This window comes from Amborella trichopoda, chromosome 5 (assembly GCF_054954075.1).
Source record: "Amborella trichopoda isolate Santa Cruz 75 chromosome 5, AtrichopodaSantaCruz75HAP2 v2.0, whole genome shotgun sequence".
Lineage (NCBI taxonomy): Eukaryota > Viridiplantae > Streptophyta > Magnoliopsida > Amborellales > Amborellaceae > Amborella > Amborella trichopoda.
In genome coordinates, this window is record NC_142340.1 from 5,754,117 (window position 1) to 5,777,539 (window position 23,423).

At 32.3% G+C, this 23,423-nt stretch overlaps 1 protein-coding gene across 2 annotated transcripts; it reads left to right on the forward strand.

Moving 5' to 3' along the window:
* The first annotated feature begins 10,928 nt into the window (after nt 1-10,928).
* Nucleotides 10,929-20,703, forward strand: LOC18443501 (GDSL esterase/lipase At1g29660). Of its 2 annotated transcripts, XM_006853689.4 has the most exons (4): nt 10,929-11,343; nt 16,453-16,689; nt 18,815-19,064; nt 20,217-20,703. In XM_006853689.4, the coding sequence occupies exons 1-4, from the start codon at nt 10,948-10,950 to the stop codon at nt 20,438-20,440; spliced, it is 1,107 nt and encodes a 368-aa protein (XP_006853751.1). In that variant the 5' UTR covers nt 10,929-10,947; the 3' UTR covers nt 20,441-20,703. The 2 variants fall into 2 exon arrangements, with proteins under 2 accessions (XP_006853751.1, XP_088723211.1); XM_088867085.1 differs by lacking the exon at nt 18,815-19,064.
* The last annotated feature ends 2,720 nt before the right edge of the window (nt 20,704-23,423 follow it).

Sequence of the window (23,423 nt, forward strand, 5' to 3'; positions counted from 1 at the left end):
TTGTACTTGTGCATTTGTACAGGTGACATGATATTCAACTTTTTCTCTCATGATATCCCGAGGATAGGACAAATTTGCTAAGAGGACTTAGATGCACGCTAATTTTCATCAGTAAGAGAAACATTGTCTTGTGATAACTGAAATTTTAGACAAGATAACTGAAATTTTTGTCTAAAAGCAGGAAGATTGTTGGCCTCCGTTATTGCTCCTCAAAAGTACTTGTTGAATAACTTCTCTCTGCTCTATTTTACCCACCAAATCCAACAATACTTGGGTTGAAACATCTATGACCTTAACTAAGGTCATGAACCAACGCTTTCCTAGATTCGACTCTTGACTGTTTGATGGGTCGAACTTTCCTAGATTCGACTCGACTCGACTGTTTGATGCGTCGAACTTTAAGAGGCGGCAGAAGAAGCTATGTACCTTTGTTGAGCACGTTCAAGGCCATCTATGTTCTCATCGTTGCAAGCCACCATAAGTTGAAGGAGAAACTGAGGAAACATGATGAATAAAACAAACTTTTCCGATGCACAGTATGTATTCTTTAGACTTTTACTCATGAAAATAAACCTATACCCAGTCAATTGTATAAGTTTCTACTTATCACAAGTGAACTGAAAGGATCCCGAATTAAAGTATTTGACTCTCCAAGTAGTGGCAATCATCTACAAATGCACCAAAAAAAATGAAACATAAGAAGGTCCATGTTGATTTGCTTCAAATTCTATGACTTCATATTGAGGAAGAAAATAGACTTTTGAAAACTTCAAATTCTATGACTTCATATTGAGGAAGAAAATAGACTTTTGAAAAGAAAGATGAGGCCATAGTAATGCAGTTGATAATAAACTTTCAGTCCAAATAAAAGTTTGTAGAGTGCAAGTCCAAGGACAAGGCCCAAGATAACAAGTTTTTATTTTTTAAGATTTAAAAATAAATATCTAATATTAAATATAAATATCTAAAGATAATTAGTCCAAGCAAAAAGTTGAAGGATTGCTAATTTTCAATACTCAGGGCTCTCTATTGAGGCACTCAAAGTTTTTACAAGCCGGATTTGTTAATAAGATTTTTAAGTGTTTATAGATCTATTCAATTCTTACTATTTTTGAAGCTTTAAATTCCGTAATTAGGAGGAAAAATAGATTTTCATACAACTGAAAATAATTCCAGCATTGAAATTACATCTTTGGATAAGATTGGAGGTGCGCCTTACTTGGATTGTTTAATTCTAGCATTGAAATTACATCTTTGGATAAGATTTGGAGGTTCACCTTACTTGAATTGTTTAAGGTTATAAAAAGGGAAACATAATATGATCTATAGAAAAAGGAAAAGTAAAACTTATGGTCTTTGGAATTCATCAATGTTCATTCCATATATGGATGATAAAATGTGTTCGGGAGCACCTTGCTGGGGACCACCTTATTCGACTTCGATCATATCTATGGTGGGCCCTCTCTCTCTATCTCTCTCTCATCGTTGATCCGTCAATCAGATGATAATGCATTCATGACCCAGGAATCTTGATGATTAGTGGATCACTAATGTAGTTAGCAAGTCATTATGTTGTTTTTTCTTTTATTTTGTCCTTCTGGCTTTGTAACTTTGTATTTTGCTTCGTTTCATTGACTCAATATAGCTTTCCTAAATTTTAGAAAATAATAATAAAATAAAATAAAATAAATGAATAGAGGATCACTGATTTGGTTTTCCTTTCGAAAATTTTTTCACTAAATGATCCAGTACTCTAAGGCCCACATACAAGTTTGCAGTTTATACAAGGGCACAAATAAAATAATAAAATACGATAAAATAAACATTAAAAAGGGAAAAAAATATAAACTTTCGAAGAAAATGATAAATGGGCGTGGAAAATGATTAGCAACGAAATTATAGGCACCTCAATTATTGCCAACAAAGAAAGAAGGGCGTTAGAACTTTCACACCGACTTTGACTTTAGCCTCTAGGACCCCAAAAACATATTTACTTATTATTATTATTATTTATGCAAGCAACATGATATCTTTTCACGTGAATCCTAATGTACATTAATTGCTTTTTTTAAAGAGTGCGGTTTATATAGAGCCGAGGCTCTAAACAATCAAAAGAAAGTGTACCTTCAGATATTGTCGAGAGATGTGGTTTTAGTACGAGAAGTCTTTGTGATAACCTTAAAATATATTTTCATTACTAATTATAAAATTTAAAGTTTTAAAAATAGTGTAGATTGAGCAGATCTATAAAAACTTAAATTTTTTGAAAATTGATGGTAAAAAAATGCATTATAAGATGCACTATTTACAAAACTTGAAATCCATTTTTTTTTTCTCATGTCCATGTGTCTTGAGGTCGAGATGATCAATTTGAGATATTTGGACATCAAAAAACCTCTTCCAATGAAATTTTTGATGTATGCCCTAATTTGATTGTTTATACCCTCATACTTGTATAAACATTTTTTTTTTTCAAAATTGAAGATATCACATATGAATTGCTTGTAATTGATCAAGTACCATTAGTTTATAGAGCTAGTGCATCTCATGAATAAATTCTCATGGTGTAATCTCATGAATAACTTCTATGTTTGGTGTTGGGTACCAAAATTTATTGTACACAATGAGACTGCCCTAGATATTGTGAACAATGGTATTGTGTATAATAGGAGTGTGTACCAAGAATTGGTGTTTGTAACCTTTCAGATATAAGGTCACAAATACCGAAGCCATTTTATCTAAATTTGGACGGTTGATATATGTTAATTTTTCTGTGTGAAGTACGATAGATTTTAATTTATATATAAAAAAAATGATTTATTTATTTTTTTTAAATGTTGATCACCATGAATATGATACTCTAAACATTTTGATTTCATATTTGATGGCCTGATGATCATGATGAATAAGATACCCTTAACATTGTAATTTTGTATATAATGGCCTGAAGTAGTGTTTTAAAAATCGGTGCGTCGAACTGGACTCGCTCGGTTCGACTCGGGAACCGGTAGAGTCCGTGCCGGTTTCGATACAAAATCGAGAACCGCCCGGTTATAGAGAAGAACCACCGGTTCCAATCCGGTTCTCTCCCTGCACACGTACGACACGTGTGAAGTTACCCTAATATTTCTACACAAACATTTTAATTTATATTACATAGGTATTTATATACCAAAGTGGAATACCCATCTTTCGATATGGAATAATTCCCAAACATCATCAAATGAAAAGGAAATTTAAATATATTCTATTAATCATCAAGTTATAACCATATATGGTGAGGTGGCGTGTTGGTTAAGACCTTTGCTTCTTTACTTGACCTCTCAAGGTCGAGACATCAAGTATATTCTATTATATATTTAAATATATTTATATATATAATATTTATATATATAATACTTAAATATATAATATTTATATTTATATATATAATATTTATATATATAATATTCTATTATATATTTAAATATATAATAGAATTTAAATATATTCTATTATATTATTTTTTAAATAATATAAAAGGCATAAAAAAATAAAACATAAAAAGTTTATTCTATTTGAAATCTTCATCTTTCTATTAACAATCTCTTTCACTAAATTTATTATAGAAACCTAAAAAATAAATTTTTAAAAAATTGAAGTGTTATTTCCAAAATTTGTACGCATTTTATTAATTTTTACATTGATAATCAAATATTTTATTTTATTTATTAATTTTTACATTATAAATCATGTAATGTACTATTTTTCTTACAGTTGTCAATAATACATTTTAAATTAGATAATATTATAAAATATTTTTAATTTGTTATTATTTTTCTAATAAAATAATTATAAAATGTAAACTAATAATTATAATTTCAGTATATAATATTATAATTAGTTAGGTTTTAATAATTTTGGATTATAGTTAGTTAGGCTGTAATAATTTAGATTTTTTTAGCGGATTAGGTTTTTTTGGCAAAACGAGATTTTAATGGCCATTCTTTCATTGATTAGTCTACTCTTTATAATAGTCCATGTATAATTATATATTTTATCTATGATAATTCTATGATTTTTCTTTTATGTGATGCAAATTTAATGGTTAACATAAGTTTATAGAGGGAAAGAGCATCTGAATATTCACAAATTGATGAAAAAAATGAAAGTTAATAATGTAGTACCTTCATTTCTTATTGGATTCTTAAAAAACAATATTTATAATAAATTTTAATAATTTTTTCGGATTTTTTTGATGCTTTAATCCGACCGATTCAATCGATTCTCGATCCGAATCGTTGATTCGCCGATCCAAATCGGTTTTTGAGATGCCCGATCCGAGTCACCGATCCGCTTTTTAAACCATTGAAATGAAGTGATTGACTTATTTATTTAATAAAGTTAAAAGAGTGTTGTTGTATATGTTCAAAGTTTATGTAGGTAAAATATCTACTAACCTATGCACCTTCATAAATTGAGCAACTCAAAACTTTATGAATGCCCCTAAAATTGAGGTACGTTCGATTCCATGAATGCCAAGTGTTTGGTATTAGTCCACCTAAGAGTTTTGGGGGGTCGTTTTCTGCGTGTGCATTCATTAATATTGTTTTTTTCCTGTCTTCGGTGCAGACTCTGGTGGCCCCATGTTACAACTGTGATAAATAAAGACGTAAATGGATTAAAAAAAAATCTAAAATTAATAAGAAATTAAAAGTAAAGGGAAATAGTTTGGAGCTATTAGTCCAAAAGTGCTTATTGTAAGGAATCAAAACGGTCCACCGTTCAAAATAATAAATCAGAGCAGCCTCGAACAAATAGCTCTAGACCGCTATAATTCCTTGCAAAAAGGTCCAGATTAAAGTGGTTTAGTTCTAGATACTTTGAATCCTTTATAAGGTATGGATCAAAGCAGTATGAAATTATTCGTTCTCAACTACTCATTGTAAGGAATCAAACGCATTTAAATTAACAGTTATGGACCGCATTGATTCTTTATAAAAAAAATGTATGGTTCAAATCGGTCCGATACTAGATAACAACACTCTAGAATTGATAATTTTGAACTTAAATATTTTGGGGAAAAATACATAATAGTACCTCATTGATATCAAAGTTTAAAAGCAATAACCTCCAATATAATATCTATCTTTGTAGTGACTTCAACCCCTTTTTTTCGTTGAACAATTTTGTATAGTATGCAGTCCACATGTATATAGCATCCATCTTAAAGGTAGGATTCAAATAGGTGGTCCATCTAAAAACAATTATAACTAATGACCCAAATATTTTATTAATATAATTATTAGTTATAGTTTTTAATTTTTTTTTCATATTCATGATCTCCATTTTAACGAGTATATATTCTCTAAAAATTAGGATCGAATTATATTTCAATAATATATTTATTGCCAAGCCCCTATTTCTACATGTGCAGACTTGGCTACATGCTAAACTACATCCTTTTTCGTTTTACATCTTCCCCAGTAAAACATCATGGGTGTGGTTTCTATGAGGTTGCAATTTTAAACAATCCAATCAAAGCGCACCTCCAAATTCAATCATAACATGTACTTTTGGGGCAAAAAATTCTTAAGATTATCTCAAAATCTATTTTCATATCTAATTATAAAATTTTTAAAGTCCTAAAATAATTAAAATCAAGTAGATCTATGCACATATGAAAATATTGAAAATAGACAGTCTAGATAATATATTGTAAGATACATTATTTCTGAGACTCAAAATCTATTTTATTCATACATCTTGCTCTCGAGATGATTATTTAGAGCGTTTTTCATCATAAAGAGGTGCATATGTAATTCTACATTTTAAAGTTGTGACTTTGTATAACCTCTTTCCAAACATCATTGCTATTATAAAATTTAATATAGGGGAGTTTAATAGTTTGCTTAAAAAAGTAATTGGTCAACTCACAAGACAATGAAAAAACAAAATAAAATTACAAAAAACCCCCAAGACTGCAATTTCTATGCAATTTATCTCTAAGGTAGTTTTTTCTCTCACTTTTCCCCTCAAAATACACTTTCTATTCAAATACCCCCAACCAAATAAAAATAAAAATGCCTAAACTATCATTCTTTACTTTTACATTACTCTCTCCTCTCTCCTCTATCCCACCGAAATTGGGGCTCCGACATTGTGTAAGTGTGGTCTGGCAGTAGCGCTTCGACATTATAAAGTGAGATTGTGTAAAGTGCGGTCTGGCAGTAGGGCTCCGACACTGTGTAAAGTGTGGTCTGGCAATTGAAAAGGACGGTCCGATTGTTACTAGATTTCAGGTCTCCGGCACTACGTAAAGTGTGGTTCGACAGTACTCAATTTCAGTCCGATAGTTGTCTTATGGTGGTCCAGCATTTGTGCGCTCCGGCAATATGATAGTGTACTCCGGCAATGTGTTACTAAGGTCCAAAAGTCAACGTCAAATCTGACCAAAATGATTGTTGTATACAGGATTGGTATTTTCGTCTAAAAAATAAACTTTTTCCCTTGGAAGGGTATTTGCATATAAAATTTATCTTAGAAAAAAAAGTGAGAAAAAAGTTGGTTGGGGTACGTTACATAGAAAGTATGGACTTACGGGTTTTTTTGTAGTTTTTTCAAATAATTTTTGTATACGGGATTGACAATTTATCTAAAAAATAAAATTTTTCTATTGAAACGGTATTTGCATATAAAGTTTGTCATGAAAAAAAAAGTTGGTTGGGATAAAATGCATAGAACGTGTGGTCTTATGAACTTATAATTTTCTCGAAAGACAATGACCATTCCACGATTTGACTACAACCCAAAGAAGAAGGGTACTTGTCCTAGGAATTCATACCCATAAACTGTAGGAACTTTTCGGGACAATTCTCACCCATAAACTGTCAGCTGTGTCAAAAGTAAATGAGTTGAAACAAACACCAGTAATTGCTCCATGATAGTTTGCCACGGAGAGATTTTTCCTTTTTTTTTTTTTTTTTTTTTTCCGCCGTCGGTGAGGGCCTACTTTTGATAGGAATTCCGTGGGAGAGGGCTTACTTTTTGTAGGAATTGAGCATAGGACGTAGCGTAGTAAATCTACCAGCTTTAACCAATTAAGTCCTTTTTTTTTAATTAGATATTCATCGATAAATCCTTCAATTTTAACCATGCACTAAATAAGAAAGAAAAGTAAGCTTCTTTGTGTATCAGGTGGCAACTTTAAATTAGAATTAAAGTCCACCTCATAAAAGGATGATATGATATTGAGAAACCTTCGAATTGATTATCTCAATATCGAGATGTATGGATATAAAAAAAAAGAAAAGATTTTGTCCAAAAAATAGGGCATCATGCAACATATTGTCTCGACCATCCATTTTCAAGATTTTCATGTGTTTATAGATCTACTTGGCTTGAGCAATTTTTGGAGTTCAAAATTTCATAATTAAAATTAAAATAGATTCTCTCGCCGTCCTAATTATTTTTGATACCTAAATGCATCTTTTGATAAAATTTGAAGGTGCACTATGCTTTGATTGTTTAAAGTTGCATTTTATATGAAACCACATTCTAAAAAAATGAAAAGTACGTCACTATCATCACCATCAAAATCTTTTCTCAACTATTGACCGTCACATCGGCATCTTAAAAAAATGAAAAATTCAATGCCATAAATTTGTGCGACAATGGATTTTATTTTGGGGTTATATACCAAAGGGAGAGAGGGTAGAGTGGGAGAGGGAGAGGGAGAGGGAGAGGGAGAGATATACTAGTGACAATTTTGATGGGTAGAGAGAGACATTGTAATGCAGCCTTAAGTGAGAAAAAAGTATGCCTTATAAATTGGCAGCCTTAATTGGTGCTCATTAAATGAGGGGAAGGATCCAAGGAAGCTTTAGAGGACATAAATATTTTTATTTTAATTATTAGTGATTTTTTTGGGTGGATTTGTATAGAACCTAGGCTCCAAACAATCTAATTAGAGTTTATTTTCAAATAGTATCGAAAAATGCAGTTTCAATATTGAAAATCTTTGTGATAACTGTAAAATATATTTTTATTTTTATTTATAAATTTTAAAGCTTAAAAAATAGTGTATATCGATAAATCTATAAAAACTTGAAAATCTTGAACAGTAAAAAAAAAAAATACAAAATATACTATTTTCAAAACGTGAAATATATTTTTTTCATGTCTATGCATCTTGATATCGAGGTGATCAATTTGAGGATTAGAACAAACGCTTCAAGTGAAATTTTTGATGTAGGATCAAATTTTATTCTTTAGAGCCTAGGCTCTATATAAACGTTTTCATTTTTTAATGAGAATAGAAAGACTTTAATTGAATTTGTAGGACTCCATGATACCAACCCCAATCTCATTTTTTTTTAATTTTTAATTTATTTTCTCTCGTTGAATAAATTGACTTTATTAATACAACCATTTAATGCACGTTATTTATATGGGAGCAGCACTTAAATTATTGGGCCCACCAAGTGGCACCCTAACCCTAGTAAAGCGTCCTTGAGCCGTCGGATTTGGTAGCCAATTTATTGACCTGACCATACAATTATTTAGACATCACCTCAATGTGAAATTCTCTAGAATTACACTTCATTTCAATATAAATTACCAAAGTAGGCTTTTAAAGTTGTGAAAATTTTTGGCCTTCATGTTGCCATAAAGTATTTATTCACATTTAGGTGGTGGAACCTAGACCATGTTGAGGGACATCTGGATCTTTCCTAAAAATATATTTGGTTATATGTGAATATTTGAATATACAAAGTTTTCTAATTTCGCCTCTTCAAAAATTTCTCTTCCTTTTTTTATTGTGAAATGCACTCAATAAGTTATTAAAATGTGAAATATTTAATTAAAAATAAGTTTATATAAGGCGCCAAATTAGAGCTACCTCATAAATTTCACTAGAAGAGGTTGTTTTGATACCTAAATATCCTCAATTGATCATCTCAACATCAAGATGCATGGACATGAGAAAAAAATAGATTTCAAGTTTTGAAATAGTGCATCCTATAATACATTTTTGGACGGTTAATTTTCAAGTTTTTATTGATATGCTCGATCTACACTATTTTTTAAACTTTAAATTTTATAATTAAAAAAAAAAAAATATTTTAAAGCTATCACAACTATTTCTAATATTGAAAGCACATTTCTTGACACTATTTGAAGGTGGGCTCTAATTTGATTGTTTAGAGCCTAAGCTCTATGCAAATTGCACCCAAAGTTAACACCTTAAAAACCAATGGGAACTGTTGCTTTGATGTTGGAAAACCTCCAATTGATCATCCGGTCCTCGAGATGTATAGATAGGGAGAATAAAATATTTTAAGTTCTATAATAGTGTATCTTGTAATACATTATTTGGACCTTCAATTTTCAAGTACTTATAAATATATTTGATCTCCATTGGTTTTTAGGCTTTAAATTTCATAATTAAAGATGGAAATAGATTTACAGGATATTATAGGGTTTTTTGCACCAGAACTACTTTGGCAAGGTTTGGAAGTACATTAATATTTAAGGTTAACACATATATAAATTACATCCATAAAAAAAAATAGGGGAAATAAAAAATAAAAGAAAACTATTTTTAACCCTATGGTAGTACCCAAAAGAGAGCCGTCGGATGTGGAACTTCATGGCTAAGGATGTTCGCCAAGTTTGTGAAAAATCTTTTTAAGACTTTGAGGATGATCAATGACACACTCCTAAAAATGATATTTTATATATAAAAAATCATGTGTGATCATCATTTCCTTGTGCTAAAAAAACAATCTTATTGTATACTTTTTGTAATTGAATGCCCTTGATTTGGAAGGCAGTCTTAAGGTCATCACCTTGATTTCTCCATGCTAAAAACATGCCCTGAGTTGATACTTGCTAGAGTAGTATTTTAACCGTAGAAAATCGTTTGATAGGGCTGCAACTCTATCAAAATAAATAAAACCTCACTTCATAACTCATCGAAAATTACAATTCAAGCATTGGGAAACCTGTACATCGATTATCTCCATTTGAACATTATGGTTGTGAAAGAAAATTCGAATTTCAAGATCTAAAAAGTGTATGTTGTAACAAAATATCTAGACCATCCATTTCACCCTAAAAATAAGTCTTTCCAAATGTACAAGATCTGTATCATTTTTTGAGTTTCAAATTTTATTGTCGGTATTAGAAATTAATTTTAGAGTTGTTATGCAGATTTTTGTCGCCAAAAGTGCTTTTTGGACGAGGATTTGACGTGGGGGTTTTATTTGTTTTTATAAAAGAAAAATATGTAATGAGACCATTTACATCTGGTACAAGATGATCACAATTAATCTTGACCTTTGGATGTAAAATTGGGTGGTTGCATTTATTCCATTGACCAAGCTCAAAGTTCAAAAGCAATTTTCTTGAACCTCATGACACATCCAAGCTATCGGATTTCACATCGAATGATTATAAGTAATTGTGACCTCTTTGTATACAAAATAAATGGTCTCTTTCATAAAACCTAGGCCTTACGTAAACTCCATCATCTAATCATCTTTGAATAAAGAATTTAGCTTTGTTAGATGAACATAATGGTTCTAAAAGTTGGCATTTGAAAGTTGGGGTTAACTTACTTTGTATAAGTGCACCATACATTTGTGGGGTCTGTCTCAAATGTAGTTTCAAGATCCCTACTGTCATGGATTTAGGCTCAACTGCCTAAAAATATAAAACCATAGTTGGCTATTTTGAGAAAATGAGGGACCATTTGCATTACACCTTTATTACTTTTCTTGTTGGACCTGTTAAAGAAATTTTAGTAAACTCCCAATGAGACTGATAACACCTTCCCTCTTCTCTCTCCTCTCCATTATCTTCCCATTTCAAGATATATATATAGTAGATAGATGCTACTTCCAAACACGCATTTATTTACAGGAGCTAGAGAGAGAGAGAGGATATTGAAAGCTTTTGTGAACAATGCCTTGCAACTCCATGAAAACCCACGTCCCCAAAGCCCTTCTTCTCCGCATTTTCTCTGTCTTGCTATTCCTTTGTTTTCGAGAGGGAGAGAGCAGGCGTGTGAAAGCCATGTTTGTGTTTGGGAGCTCTATTGTGGATAATGGAAACAACAACTTCATAAGAAACTCGACTGCAAGGGCTGATTACTTCCCTTATGGCATAGACTTTCCTGGTGGAGCTTCAGGAAGGTTCTCTAATGGCTTGAACGCAGCTGATGTTTTGGGGCAGCTTGTAAAGATTCCAAGGCTTCTTCCTGCTTTTGCTGATCCTCGAAGCAAAGGAAATGTGACTCTTAGAGGCGTTAATTATGCATCCGGTGGCTCTGGTATTTTGGATGAGACTGGTTCTATTGCTGTAAGTTCTCTCTCTCTCTCTCTCTCTCCTTTGGCTGCTTCTTTTAGCTGTTTTGATTACCGTAGAAAGGCGACGCTTCTGTTTCTAGGATGAAACTAAGATTTACTTTAAGGAAACTTGTTTCCGGCCGACTGGACTGCCTTTCTATGATGCACGGTCCCCGGTATAAAGTATCTATCTTAAAGATCGATGCGACTAGATGGTCTATCTAAAAACAATTGAAATCAATGATCAAAATGTTTTCATAATAGAATTATTTTTTTAATTTTTAAAATTTATTTATTTATTTATCCATATTCATGATTTGATCACCACGTTAAAGATTACATCTCCTTAAAAATTAAGCCCAAAAATCCATCTCAATAATATATTTTTAAGAGGTGCCGCATTTTTACATGTGCGGACTTGGCCTGCATGCCAACTGCGTCTAAGATTTACTTAACGCTTTTTTCCAATGAAAAGGGGGTTATATTTCCATGTGCATCGACCCAAAAGTGTGTTACACAGACACTGATGCGAGTGAGCATCTATGAATATTGTAAGCGTCTTGTATTTTGATTTTAAAAAGATCGGCATATTTGTATAGGACCTTTTATACAAAGTGATCACAATTACTTACAACCATTCCATGCGAAATTTGATAGCTTGGATATGTTATAAAGTTCGATAAAATTTCTTTTGAAGTTTGAGTTTGGTTAATAAAATAAATGCAACCACTCAATTTCACATCCAATGGTCAAAATTAATGTGACCACTTTCTACATTTTTGGTCACAACATGCCTGAGGGCAGCGAGGTGGGACACGACTCTTAAGCCACGACCCCAAGCACTTTCGAACATGAACATAGTTAATCAGAGGTAGAAATTGGAGCTCCATTAAATTATGATCCGAAAGGGTGGTAGGCCTATCGCTCTCTCATGAAACACTGGTAGATGATAAAATTGAAAATTCGTGAATAAGAAGTTTTGAAAATTCTAGAGCAAAGAAGGTGAAATATTTAGAAAATGGTTTCGAAATAGGGAACTAAGACTAAACTATACGAAATATGCAAGCAAAATTGCAATGAAAAGCAAAAAAAATGAACTTACTTGAAAATCGAGTCCATAGGCTCGGCACCCAGAGTCGGTGATCTGACTTCAGATCCAAGATTGTTGCGCTGACGTCTTTTGCCTCTTAGAGTTGTCCAATTAAGATTGAACCATATTAAGATTGAGTTGGTACTAACCTAGATTTGAATTGAATCCTAAGCCTTGGGTATAAAGGAAGAGCTTAGGGGACACAGAAGTAACCAACAATCTACAATTCGATTAGTGGCTTGAGGGTATATCTTGACTAGGATAAAGCTTCAGATGTTTGGAATTTAGGCTTAGAGGTCTATGAGAGAGAAAATTAAGGTTCTTAGCTTTAGTCGGGTTTCGCGTAATTCTCTAAGGTATGGGCCCCATATGTTGTAGGTGACAGTCGATATTTATAGGATAGGACCTAGATAATAGCTCTTGCAAGTGGCGGCTCAATCTGGGCCGTATATCACCAGCAGAGCACAATATTATACTTATGCAGACATGGTTGACCTCATGGTTTTGCAGTTTCGTGCCACCTGTTTTGTTATATATGATAGGACATATCAACACGTAAATGAGCTGTTTTAGGTGTGTTTTAGGTAATGGGTTTAAATTAGGAGTTTTAAGGTCATAAGAGTGGGGTCAAACTAAGGCTTAGTGGGGGTTATGGTGTTATTAGATTTTGACCTAGGATTAAATGTGTTGGCCTAGGTGTAGGCTAGTTTAGGCAAGTTTTAGGTGAGTTTAGGCCATTTTAGGTGGGTTTAGGCTTCTTTTAACAAGTTTAAGTATTATTTAGGCATGATTATGAAAGTTAAGGGTGGTCAAGTGCTTATTTAAAAAGGTTTAAGAGGGTTTAGTGGACTAAACTGGTTGAACTAATTCACTTAAGTTTAAATGTGAGAGTTCATTATATGAGCCATGGTGCATGAGGAACAGTGGTCCTATATGAATTGTTATTACAGGATTCGGATCGCTCAAAACGATTTTCAATCTGGATCTGAGGGTTTAGGGGTCGATCCACAACAAAAAAATGATGTTTCTATCACCTCCTAGTTGTATCCTGGTATTCCCCATAAATAATGCTCAAGTCCCAATGTTCTTCCATATTGAGGGGCAATCAGAGCAACCTGATATCTCCACCACCACTTTGTCAATAAGACTTCATTTATTAGTTTAAGTTTTCTAACCTTCACTCCCCCCTTTCTTTTAGGAGCTAATACTTTGTCCCAAGTGTCAGGTGAAACCTTATTTTCTCTTATGTAGAACCCTAAAGGAAATTTTTCATTAGACTTTCCAATTCGACTAAGAATTCTCAACAAAGACATTTAATAAACAGCCAAGTTCGATAGGGTCAGAGCCGATTTTAACATGGGAATATCAAGGCTCAATTAGAGATTTCAAAATGTGGTCCTTTATGCAATGTTTGTTGTGTCATCCAAATGGTTAGAATGCTGTGGTCAAGCAGTAAGGTGCATCTCCTAGAGATATGATATTCAAAGTACTCTACTGTGGATACTGTAAAACATGTTTTTTTTTTGTGGTTGTAAATACATGAATGAATTGCCTTGCGCATTTCGCTTTGAATAAGATTTCTTCTCTTACCTTTTACCATGCATTACATACATTATATAAGGCATGTGTAAATAGATAAATATATATAAGGCATGTGCAAAAAAGTAAATATGGAATTTTTTTTTTAAGGCAATAGTTTTAATTTATAAAAGTAAGACACATAAAAACCCATCGGAAAAGGTAGTTCTGAAGCTGAAAACACTTCAATCAATTATCTTGACCACAAGATGTACGGATATAAAAAAAAACAAAAAGAAAAAGATGGCTTTCAAGTCCAAAAAAGGTTATTGTAATGCATTATTTGGACCATCTATCATCAAGATTTTCAACTGATTGTAGATTTGCTCAATCTGCATTATATTTGAAGCTTTAAATTTCATAATTAGGGAGCAACAAAATTAGATTTTTAGGCTATTGTAGGGGTTTCTGATATTGAAACTACTTTTGACATGGTACATAGGCGCAACTTCATTTCATTGTTTTTTATCACATTGTCCTAATAAGGTAATTATTTATCAAAACAATAATTAATTTTTTATTAAAAATTATTTAAGTAGGTAGCTTTACCATTAAACAATGGTAAATTTGAAATTTTAACAAAAATACAATGGTATTTTGGAAGTTAGTATCGTGAAATTTTATTTGTAGAATGCCTTTATCATTTAGTTAAAATTTCAACTTTACCCAAAAGTACTCATTGTCGTGTAGTAATATTTACAAAATTGCCCCACAAAAGTAACTTTTTTTAAAAAATAGACTACAAAATTCATAAATCCACCATTCACAACTCTCTCTATCTTGAACCTTTGCAATTTGAAGGCCTGCGAAGTAAAGATTATCCTTTTAAAATTATATTAAATTTATAACTTACTGTAACACTAACAAATTAACAAGTTATTTGTTAATATATGTATAAATTGTAAATATATTAATTTAAAAATACAATCTACATTAAATATGAAAATAACATAATATATAACAATAACAATTGATTAGTGATACAACAATTTAATATATTAAATTATGCGATGTTTTAATGTTTATAACAATAAAAATTTCAATATAGCAATAATAATTTTAACATAATTGTAGTAAATAAATTAACAATTTTTTACATAATTATATTCATTTAACATAATTTTAATGTAATCATATATACATAATTATACTGACATAAGTTCAACATAATTATATAAAGTTATTAAGATAAATAAATACTAATAATTTCAATGTAATTATACTAATTTTGTTAATTAATTAAATAGATTTTTTTTGGTAATTATATATAATTAAAACTTAACTATATGTACTTTTATTTTTTGTATATTATAAAAAATATATATATTAGAAATCTAAAAAATAAATTTTATTTTATAGACAATTTCATTTTTGTAGATGAACTTACCTATGTATAAACAAGAGAGAGAGAGAGAAAAAAAGAGATGTTAATGGAAAAGTAGAAAAATGAAAAATGTCTAACTTTGAAAAATAAGTTGCAGAAAAAAGATTAGCAAAACAATATCCCACATCGGAGGATGTGTGATGATAATAAGTGTAAAAGCCTATTACTTGCACAATAGGGTTATGTAAGTGAAGTTGTGATAATTGCACATGGTCCTTATGTAAGTGAAGTTGTTGGACCCCAGCGATAATTGCTGGCCCGTCAGAATATTTTTTATTTAAAAAATATGGAAAAAATCTGGTTCATTATTGTTCTCTCTCCAATTCTCTAGTAAGGAACCAGGATTGGCTCGAACAAGCCGGTTCTAGGGAACATGGCCAGATCTCGATATATTACAGGATTCGGATCGCTCAAGATGATTATCAATCTGGATCAATAAAAAATATGGAAAAAATCTGGTTCATTAGGAACCTTCCGGTTCTCCCTCCAATTAGGAACCTTCCGGTTCTCCCTCCAATTCTCTAGTAAGGAACCAGGACTGGCTCGAACAAGCTGGTTCTAGGGAACATGGCCAGATCTCGATATATTACAGGATTCGGATCGCTCAAAACGATTTTCAATCCGGATCTGAGGAACATAACCAGATCCCTATTTTTCAAAAAACTCTAAAAACACTATTTTTATGGATTTTTAGTGTTTTTTTTTTTTAAATTTTTGAGACAAAAACCGGTTGATTCTCCAATCCAGACCACCAATTCACCGATCACGTGAAAGAGTTTCCTTATATGATTAGGCGTGGGAAAAATTTTACACCAATCGGTCTCGATACATTTTTCATACCAATTGGCAGTTAGTTGGTGTGAAAATATTCCAACACTTAATCACATAAAAGAAATTTTCACATAAAAATATTTTCCAAAAAATAATTTTTTTACGAGAAATATTTTCACTGGAATTAAACGTGCCCAAGGGGTCGTGTGGTTGGCTATGACTAATCCCCCTACACACAGGTGATTTTTTCGAATCTCCGCTTAAAAATATTCATCTCTGCAAAACAATTTGTGATGCAGGGTGGGGTAACTCCGCTGAATCAACAAATCAAAAACTTCGAGACAGTGACGTTGCCTCAATTGGAGTCACGATTTGGAAGTGCGAAGCTGCGCCACGTCCTCCGAAAATCGATATTCGTTATTGGAAGCGGGGGCAACGATTATTTGCTCAATTATCTCCAGCAACCCCCTTCACAACGACAAAACTTGTCAAATTTCACCAATCTTGTCATCCAACGGCTCTCAGAGCAACTCAAGGTATACCTAAAACGACATTATTTTATTTTTCTTTCTTGAAACAACTAAAACAGTAGCATTTTGTTTGTTTATTATTATTTTAGAAAAAAATTATCATTTATTATTAAAGAAATTCATTGAAACCTCTCCTCAAATTATCTTAATTAACATTTTAAATTAAATAAAAAATTAGGTGAAACGTTAAGTAGCTCATCTCTTGGGAGCTGTATGCAATGGATTGGGCCTGGCCTGAGCCCGCCTTGGGTTCCTAAAGGGCTAGCACAATGCAAAACCCGACCAACTAGATTCGGTTTATTTTTTTTAAAGAAAAACTAAGAGGAAATATGGAACCAAGTTAGCCATGGCCCTTGTCCAGGCCCAGGCCCAGCTATCAAGTATGCCTAGCCAAGCTGCGAGCCTAGTACCAAGTACCAACCCTAAAGTGCATTGTGATAAAATTTCCTAAGGGGAATATTGTGATAAATTTCCCTAAGGAGAATGGACAATAGCGATTAAAGAAAGTTTACAAACAACAATCTTGTAGGCTCCACGATCCCCATTAATACTTGGGAAATTTACGCACAGAACGGGTTTTTTTACCGTTATAACAGTATGGCCAAAAAATAGCCCGTTATTACTTCGAACGATGGATTTTTGAATTTTTTTAATTTTTACCAAGTTTGTCTCCAATCTAACTTTTTTAAAAAGTTGGACCACTTGGTTATCCCGATACTTTATCATTTTTTGCCAAGTTTGCCAATGGTCTTTGGATCGTAATCTGTGACAACTTTCTATGAAAAACGGTCTAATGGTTAAAACATCAAACTGTATTTTGTTTAAAAAATTGAGTGAATGAAGCGGTCCAATGTTAGAATCAATCAGTTCGTCGGTACATCCTATTGAAATTTGGAGTGAACCATGCGGTCAAATGTTAGAAACATCGAACCGCCTTCTGTTGTATTTTTTTAATTGAATCAAAAGGTCCGATGTTTGAACCATCGGATTGCCTTGTGTTAACAAGTAAAGAATTTTAAAATCAAGTGATTTAATAAAACATATACATGCAATTTGAATACAATAAAAAAGTTATCCTTTCTTTGAGCAACATACAGTTTTTCTCCTAAAAAAATCCCAAATCTTTGTCCCTAAAAAAAAAACCAAATATAAAAGAGAGAGAGTGAGATCTGCGGGTAATGGGAGTACGGCTTTGAGAGAGAGAGAGAGAGCAAGATTGAACTAGGGAGAGAGAGAGAGAGGACCGATAGCAGGCGAGATAGAAAAGATAAGAGAGAAGAAAAGAGAGCAAGTTTTCAAGGGGGTAAATAAGCGATCCAATTTTGAAATATCTATTCGGGACAAACTTGATAAAAAAAATTGTAGATCCATCCTTCCAAGTAATAACATGCTATTTTTGGGCCATACCGTTATAACGGTAAAAAAAACCTGATCCGTATGCAAATTTCCCTTAATACGAAGTATAATGGTCACTTTAATAATGGTGCGGTATGTATAAAATTGCAATCTTATAACAATAAGGTTGCAATGTTCTATGCCGTCTATTTTAATTGTAATAATAAATATTTGACACATCTTTTAAGATAATATCATAATATAACACATCTTTTTAAAACAACTGCTATCAAAACCGTCCAAATCAAACAATAGTACATATTGGTAGAACTTTATTTCTATAAGTACGGTTACAACATTATATAAATTTTTTCTTATATATGGTCATTCTAAAATGGGTGTATAAGGTTGCAGCCTTAAACAATTAAATTAAGGCGCAGCTCCAAATTTTATTGTAAATATAAATTTAAGTGTAAAATTTTTTTAGGATGGTATGAGAATCTATTTTCATGTTTAATAATAAAATCTTAAGCTCTAAAAATGCTTCAAATCAATATATATTGGAAAATCTTGAAAATGGACGGTCCAGATAATGTATTGTAAGATACACTATTTTTGGGACTCGAATATTGTTTCTTTTCATATTCTACTTGTCATTATCGAGAAGATCAATTAGAGGGTTTTCCAACATTAAAACAATCTTTTATAATGGATTTTTTAGATGAAACTCTTAATTCTACAATTTAAAGTTGCAACCTTTTATCAACTTTTTCCTCCTAAAATTATTCTTTTGCAGAAATTACACGGCCTTGGGGCAAGAAAATTTGTGCTAATTTCCATCCAGCCCTTGGGCTGCGCCCCTGTGGTGATCAGCTTAGCCGGTTCGAAAAGCTGCGTGGAGGGACCAAATCAAGTAGCCCTCCTATTCAATAACCGGTTGAGGTCCCTTGTAGACCAATTGAGACCGGCAATGTCCGGTTCCAACCTCGTTTATGTGAACGCCTATGGCATAATAAGGGACATAATCGACAACCCAATTCCTGGAGGTAAATTCTCATTCTCCAACATTAATATTATGTATCTTTCTATTATTAATATTTGAATTTTAATTAAAGAAAATGTCGGCCATCTTATTGTTCCCCAAATAACTAGTGGGAAAGTACATGATAAGATCGTTTATTTTTTTGCACAAAGAGGTCGCAACCATCTTTAACTGTAGGATGTAAGTTCAAGTAGTTGAAGATGTGTCATTTATTGAGTTGGCACAAAGAGGTCACAACCCAGAGAATTGGTTGGTTCCTGATATATGATGGGCATCAGATTGGCTCCACTGATTCCAAATCCAGAATATGCAATTCTAATCTCGATCAACATTTTTTAAAACCCTGATTTTAAGGTAATTATAGAGAAATGTTACTCCCAAGATTAGAAAAAGTAATTGACCAAACACATACTATATTTTAAACCATAAATTTGCTTTAAGTGACAATTTAGAAGAAGTTAACAAGAAGCAGTGTTTTTCATTTTGCTGCCTACAAACTGAGAGGTAGATTTGTCAGTTCCACACACGTGTGCTTTTACTCGATTATTATGGTTTTTACTTTTAGGGACTGTGTACAGTGAGATCGTTTTACCTTTTGATACGAGGTGGTCACAATTATTTACAACCATCTGATGCGAAATTGGATGGCTTGGTGTGTCACAAAGTTCGAAAAAATTTCATTTGAAGTTTGAGCTTCGTCGATGAAATAAATATAGCCACCCAATTGTACATCCAATGGCCAATATTAATTGTGACCACTTTCTATTAAAGGTAAATGGTCTCGCTCTATACTTTTCCTAAATTTTAACAAACAAAAAAAAAAGTATACTATAGCACCTCTTATATCATGTAGGGAAATAACTTGGTCCCTCAACCGCTAGATGCGAGAAATGGACGGTTAGCAGATGGGGAATGTTACTCCACAGCAAACCGTCCAGTTTTAACATCAAATGGCTGACGGAGCAGCGGTTGAGGAGCTTATGGATATAAAGGGGAGCTAAACTAATTCAATCCTTACTAAATTTTTCATTAAGAAGACACATGACAAAGGAATTTGTGTTGTTCAGGATTCATAGTTACAGGGGAGCTAAACTAATTCAATCCTTACCAAGTTTTTCATTAAGAAACACATGACAAAGGAATTTGTGTTGTTCAGGATTCAAAGTTACAGGGGAGCCTTGCTGTGCATTGTCTATGGAAACTAGGGGTTTTTTGTGTGAGAAGGGGATCAAGCCATGCATCGCGAGGAACACCTACGTATATTTTGACGGGCTGCACCAGACACAAGCGGTTAATATGCGAATTGCGCTCAGGGCTTACACTTCTTCTTCTAGAGATGACGTTTATCCTATCAATGTTCAACAACTCTCTCGCCTCTGATGTACAACATTGAACCTATAGTTGTTGGGATCGAGAGCGAGAGATATGATAAGATGGTACATATGAAACTTAGAGAGCTTAACTGTAACATCTTATTATAATGCTGGTTATATGCACGTTATAGTTAGAGAAGCTCCTATGGGGTTTGTGTTTGGAAGCCCGTGTTAATGCATGAAGAGCGTTTAGCTCTTTGTGTATGTCTATTACAGTTAAAACACAAGAGTTTCTATAAGAGAGTTTGTGTTTTGGTAGTGCAGATAAAATTAAATGCGAGAAAGTCAAGATAAATAAAATGTTAAATTAATCATTGGTTGGTTACAAAATAGCATTATCTATCATTTATAACATAATAGCGTTGGGGCACTGGACCGTAATGTGGTACTAAGACAGGATGGTTAGAAGTTAGAACATAGAAGAAAAACTTCCTCGATTCAGTTTTGGGTGCGGTTTGTATAATGTTGCAATTTTATTGGTACAAATAACGTTCTGATGGTCTACACAGTCAATTTTATTTAGACGATTACATTGTTTTAAGATGTATCCAATATATACGGAGGGCGTTAAGATGTATGCAATATATATTGAGTGCGGTTTGGGTGTCTGAAAATCTATTACATGACAATAGATTACAAAAAAAATATGACATTTGTATTGTTTGGATAAAGGAAATGAAAAGAAATTATCAAACATTACCGAGATTTCCCTAATTTTTTGGAAATCTTTCGTGCACGTCTCGTTCTACTCTATCCCCGCTTAAAAGAGATACCAACCCCCCATTATTTTCTCTCTCAAACTAATCTGAGGCTATTTTTACTTTCTCAAACTCATCTAAGGAATTTACGAAAGCTATGCTTCTCTCTTCGCCCATAAGCCATGCTCTCTCTGTTCTTGAGCCATAATAATTAGTTTATATCTTCCTCTAAACCGCCCTTTCTCTTGAGCCCTAATAACTGGTTTGCATAAGATACTTTATCTTTAATCAGTTATTTTAGAATAGATAAACCCTATTACCAAACATTCTAGTTTACCAATCAAACTTCTTTTTATTTTTAACTTGTACCATAAAGATTTTGAATTTGGTATCATAAATTTATTGCCTATTTGAAATATATAAAGACATTTGAAAGATTTATATAAAAAGTAAATAGAAATATGACTTATCATAATAAAAATATGTTATTCTAATCATATTATTCCAATGACTTATCATATTGAAACCAAAGTCTAATCATGTTAGAATGATACAAATTATTATTAAAGTGCCAAAGGCATGCAAAATAAGTAGGAAATGGTGTGATGATAGCTTTAGAATGATACAAATTATTATTAAAAAATCTTTTTGGAATGGTGATGATGTTATTATCAGAAAATATTTTTGGAATGGTGTGATGATAACTTTAATTCCACATTTCAGTGGAATTTTGTGACAAAAAAGAAAGAAATGATAATTTATAAGTAAGTGCTAGTAAAATGTTAGGTAATGCATTTCCCATATTTCTCCAAGATATAGCTAAACAGTAGCAATATATTTCCTAGATTGCATCTAAATACTCCCCAAACAGTAACAATCCATTTGCAGGTAATGTATTACGAAGTAATATATTACGCCAGTAATATATTTCACAGACAATATATTTCCATGTATCCAAACGGTCCCCTGAGTGTAGTTTCTATAAGGTTGAAACCTTAAAATATCCAATTAAGGCGCACCTCCAAATTTTATCTGTAATTTTGGTGTAAAAAAAATTCTTACGGTTATCACAAAATCTATTTTCATATCTAATTATAAAATTTCGAACTCCAAAAATGTTTAAAATCAACTAGATCTATTAAAATATGAAAATCTCGAAAATGGACGGTTTAGATATTGTATTGCAAGATGCACTATTTTTTGAACTCAAAATCTTTTTATTTTTATTTTTTATTTTTTATATTCGTACATCTCGATTTCGAGATGATCAATTATAAGTTTTTTCAACATTGAAACAACCTTTTTCGATATATTTTTGAGGTGCATCTGTAATTCTACATTTTAAAGTTGCAACCTTATATAAATTTTTTCTCTATCCAAATAAAATGGAAAATATAGATTATTGCAACATTATATAATTTTTTTATTATTATTTAAGATTAGAAAACATGTTTTTTGGAGTAATTTATGTTGGGGTCTTACTTCTTAGATTCTCCATATTTCGAAACGTCCCCCAATACAAAGGTAGGAACCTTGAACCACATGAGTGTTTTGATGTTGATATTTCTGGACCGCCCTTTTGGGTCCAATGGGCACCTAATGATTAGGAATGCGTGTTGGCCCTGGTTGCAGGGTGGTTCAAAAGTTCAATTTCGATGAGGCCCATAAATTCGAAAATCGTAAATAAAGTCGCATAGGATTATGAATTTCTTACTGCTTATGCTTATGTTGTGTGTGGAAGCTCTAAATCAGATGGGTTGATTTTTGACAAATAAAATACAAGAAATAAAGCATGTGTCACACATCACAAGCACAAAGATTTATGTGGTTCATCCTAAAAGGGCCCTATGGGCGCGTCAAACAAATATCCACTATACTAATGAAAGTTACATCAAAAATTTTGGAATATAGAGCTACCTCTCTAATCTTGACAAAAAAATTGAGTCAAACAAACCCCTTTTAAACCACTCTTCCTTCCTTCTCTTTATTTCTGACAAATATTACGAACAACACCAGTTAGAGACGTGAGAGTAACGAGAACTGACTTTCTCTCTAACTAAAAAGGGAGCCACCCAAAATCTTTATGGAAATCGTTTCTCTACATGAAACAAGCCTCTCAACCTCAAGGATTCTTCAAATGCACCATTACAATATTTCTCTCTATAGGAAGCTCTCTTCTTTAAAATGCATCATCATCTGATACGAAAACTGTTGCTCTATCTGTGATAGTATTTCCAAGCAGTATCTAATCTTGTCTTTCATCACAACTAGAGTACCCATTTTATAGCCATT

What these genes read in the sequence shown, in the direction of transcription:
- LOC18443501 (XM_006853689.4), top strand. Translation starts at nt 10,948, where the DNA reads ATGCCTTGCAACTCCATGAAAACCCACGTCCCCAAAGCCCTTCTTCTC. An exon ending in ATGAGACTGGTTCTATTGCT is followed by an intron (nt 11,344 to 16,452) that starts GTAAGTTCTCTC and finishes TTTGTGATGCAG; the next exon opens with GGTGGGGTAACTCCGCTGAA. An exon ending in CGACAACCCAATTCCTGGAG is followed by an intron (nt 19,065 to 20,216) that starts GTAAATTCTCAT and finishes TGTGTTGTTCAG; the next exon opens with GATTCAAAGTTACAGGGGAG.